Source organism: Lathyrus oleraceus, chromosome 6, assembly GCF_024323335.1.
Source record: "Lathyrus oleraceus cultivar Zhongwan6 chromosome 6, CAAS_Psat_ZW6_1.0, whole genome shotgun sequence".
Classification (NCBI taxonomy): Eukaryota; Viridiplantae; Streptophyta; class Magnoliopsida; order Fabales; family Fabaceae; genus Lathyrus; species Lathyrus oleraceus.
In genome coordinates, this window is record NC_066584.1 from 383191180 (window position 1) to 383195255 (window position 4076).

Genomic DNA, 4076 nt, shown 5'->3' on the forward strand with positions numbered 1-4076 from the left:
CTAGCGCTTATTCTGCATGCTCTTCATTAGACTTAGAGTATATCAAAATATCATCGATCACTCTTCACCCTATATTCGTATAACAAAATTCAACGTTGGATTGAAATTCATTATCATATAGATAACGTCTACAAAATTGCACACCAATAAAAATTATTTAATATATTAGAGTGAATGATAAAAATTAACAATTTTTATGAAATTTTATAATACGTTAGTTTTTATGTATCTCGTTGAAATATCAATTAAATTTCGATTGATATTAAATTTTATTGACAAAAATATATATGATATTAGTTTTCAATCTAACAACAAACTTTTTTATATAAATATGCAATAAAAAATTAAAAAATATGTCATATTACTTTGTGTTCCGGTTTATAATTACTGTTTGGAAAAACATATCTTAAGAATAGACCCGCTGTCTAGGGCCTATATATATATATTAAGAATATGTCGGCTGTCTTGGGAAAAAAATAGGGGAGTGTGCTTTATGAATAGTAATAATTATATGTACTTTATTTTGAAATATAATAATGTGTTCTCTTTGATCCTTTAAGCCACTATCCTTGTTAAATACATTCATCAACTGAACTAATAAAAGTCACTGCCATGCTTTTTATTATATATATAATAATGGTGTCAGTAATATATATAGGTTCCTAGTTGCCACTTCCATCTCCTCACATATAAATAGCTATCAGTTAGTTCTAGTTTTTAAACATATCTTCTTCTTTTGCATCTCCTTTACATATTAGTAGCTCTCTGTTAGTTCTAATTTGAAACATATCTTCTTCTTTTAATTACGTACGTTTTATTTTTCTAGCACAAAAGATTTGTTATATGAATTTGGATTTTCTTATGGATGATATGACCTTTCTTTTATACCATTTTATTATATATTTCTGGAACACAACTTTTTTATGGGATTCAGATGCTTACCTGTTTCCATTGCTATGAACATTACATTATTCTAATTTTCATTTCAGTTACCTTGCACTATAATAAAATGTTCTCAAAGACAGTTATTCTATATTTTATAGTTTAGCATGGCAAAGGGAAAATATGCTGTTGATATTTCCTCAATACAAGAAGCATACACAAGAATAAAATCTTATGTCACTAAAACTCCAGTTATCTCGTCCACCTCTCTCGATGACATATCAAGAAGACAACTTTACTTTAAGTGTGAAAATTTTCAAAAGAGGTAAGAGACAACTTTACTTTGGTTTTTGCAGTCAATAGTTAAATCTATTATAATATTTATTTTTGTATTCTATGGCCATCAGTGGAGCTTTTAAATTTAGAGGTGCCTGCAATGCAGTTTTCTCACTCAATGATGAAGCCACTTCTAAAGGTGTTATAACACACAGCAGGTGTGTTTTATATAGTAATTAGTTACATTTTTTTTTAATATCTGATTTACTTTAGGGAATTTATTTCTCTTGATGATGTTGTTTTCTGAAATCAGTGGAAATCATGCTGCGGCTTTGTCTTTGGCAGCAAAACTAAGGGGAATCCCTTCATACATTGTTGTTCCACACAATGCACCAACTTGTAAAGTTGAGAACATTAAGCGTTATAATGGTAAGATTAACTTCTCTGAGGCCAATATGAGGTCAAGGGTAGAAGTTGCGAATAAATTGTGTCAAGAAACCGGTGCTATCCTTATACCTTCTTCTAATGATGGCCGCATAATGAGGTAGAATTGATTATTTTAAGGTGGAATCAATATTTTCATAGCAATTTTCCAATTAGAACATGTTATGCTCAGTAGGGATGATAATCGATACGATTTAGACAAAGTATTATAATATTCATCCTCAAATTTATGCAGCATTTATATTCATCTCCTATTGATATCTAAGTGCCTATATTCATATTCATTATCCACATTTTTAATAAAAATAAATATATTGAATATAAAATATCATATCATTTTATCTTTATAATATTTTTAAGATTATTAAAAGTATTCAAAAAAATTTATTGTTGAATTAAGAAATAAATAAACACTTATATTAAATATGTAATGGTTTAATATTAATGTATTTTTAATCAATTATTATGGATATTTTTGTGGATACCCACTCTGAAAAAGTCAATCTATCATCCTTAAAATTGTGTATAAATAGATCATTTATGACTTATTTCGATAAAGATTTTATTTCTTTATTTGTAGCATAAACGTTTATTATGTATAAGAACTTATGTATAAATAAGTTATTTCTATAATTTAAAAAAAAGTTATTTCTATAATAAAATAAAATAAAATAAAATAAGATAAAGTCGACCGATTTAATATAATCTACTGGCTATTTTCATACGCTGTTCTAAAGAACTTAAAGAAATAAGCTAAAAACAATTTATTGAGATATTATAAATTTTTTCATATGATCTCTCAAACAGTCCCACAAATACCTATGTTTGTAGATAAGTGCTTATAGTCTTTCTTTTTTTGGGGTGAAATAATTTTGTTTTTTCGCTATAAGAATAAAACTTATAACATCATGTTACTTTTGTATATTCAACTTCTAAAACTTGCTATTGCAAATAACTGCTCTTTGCTTTATATTCTTTGAAGTGTTTGATTGATCTTTCAGTGGCCAGGGTACTATATCTTTGGAGCTTCTGGAACAAGCCCCTAATATCGATACCATTGTCGTACCAATAAGTGGTTTGTTTGCTTTTTTTTATTTTATTTTTAAGTCAATCAATCATTTTAGCATCCTTTTCTTAATTTTCCAACCAAATGCAATCAGGCGGGGGCATGTTAGCCGGAGTAGCATTAGCTGCCAAGGTGATCAACCCGGCTATTCGCATTTTGGGCGCTGAGCCTAAAGGAGCTGACGACGCAGCCCAATCAAAGGCCGCCGGGAGGATAATAACATTGCGCGAAACCAACACCATAGCAGACGGACTTCGAGCATTTCTCGGAAATTTTACATGGTAAAATAAAATCTCTGCCAATCATATGTATTGAAAAAATAAATATAATCTTGTGGTCTCTTTCGGTTGATTTGTCGATTTTTCTTTGGCACAGGCCTATAGTACGAGATTTTGTTGACGACATAATAGTCGTGGAAGATACTGAAATTATTAAAGCCATGAAGCTTTGTTTTCATATTCTTAAGATTGTTGTAGAACCAAGTGCAGCAATTGGCCTTGCAGCTGTTCTATCTGAAACTTTTCAAAAAAATCCGGCTTGGAAGGATAGCAAGCATATAGGAATAATAGTTTCAGGAGGCAATGTTGATATGACTGTGCTTTGGGATTCTTTAAACAAAGGAATGTATGAAATACGAGGGTTTGAAGAGAGATATCTTAAACACAACTCTGCGGTTCAATGGTGATAGGTTTGAACTATCGAAAATTAGATTTAAAATCTTCCTACAAAGTTTTAATTTTGAATTGTGGGAAACGATAATCAAGTCCATTTATCCCTATTTACCACATGAATAGGAACTTAGTAGATAAATATGATTTCCTTTGGAACATAGTGGAAAAGAAAGAGTTTTAAATTGACTTCAAAACTAAGAATTTTTTAGTTGTCTTTAGATGATAATCAATTCCTGTATGTTCATAATTATAAATTTGCCAAGGAAATATATGATACTTTTGAGATGATATATAAAGTTTCTCCAAGAATTGAACAATAGCGAATAAACACATGAGGCGAAGAAGATGAATGTTTTATTCATAAATGTGTCTCTAAATTTATAATGTTTAGAATTAATGTTAGAATGTTTGCCACTAACAAACATTTAAGAATTAGGAATTGGATTCAAAAAATTGGATCCAATCCTTAAATTAAGAGATGAGAGTCTTTACGACTTTCAGAAAAAACCAAAGAAGGGAAAAATTGTAGAGAAACTAAACGAATTAGTTTAATTAGTTAAACATATAGGAATCAACTTAAAGTTATAAGATTCCTCTGAAACTTCATGAAACTTCTACAAACCAACTTCAGTGGTTTCCTTCAAAATAAGAATCTCATTAATTGAACGATATTCAAAGAATTCAACATCAAATGAAGGAAATTCGTCTATAAGAGGATGTGACGTAGAAGAAATCTT

At 29.3% G+C, this 4076-nt stretch overlaps 1 protein-coding gene across 1 annotated transcript; it reads left to right on the forward strand.

Annotated features, from left to right (window-relative positions):
• Positions 1–666: 666 nt before the first annotated feature.
• On the forward strand, positions 667–3614 carry LOC127092915 (serine racemase). The gene is made up of 7 exons (XM_051031806.1): positions 667–807; positions 1044–1207; positions 1290–1376; positions 1472–1702; positions 2604–2677; positions 2763–2949; positions 3044–3614. The coding sequence occupies exons 2-7, from the start codon at positions 1050–1052 to the stop codon at positions 3351–3353; spliced, it is 1047 nt and encodes a 348-aa protein (XP_050887763.1). The 5' UTR covers positions 667–807; positions 1044–1049; the 3' UTR covers positions 3354–3614.
• Positions 3615–4076: the final 462 nt, after the last annotated feature.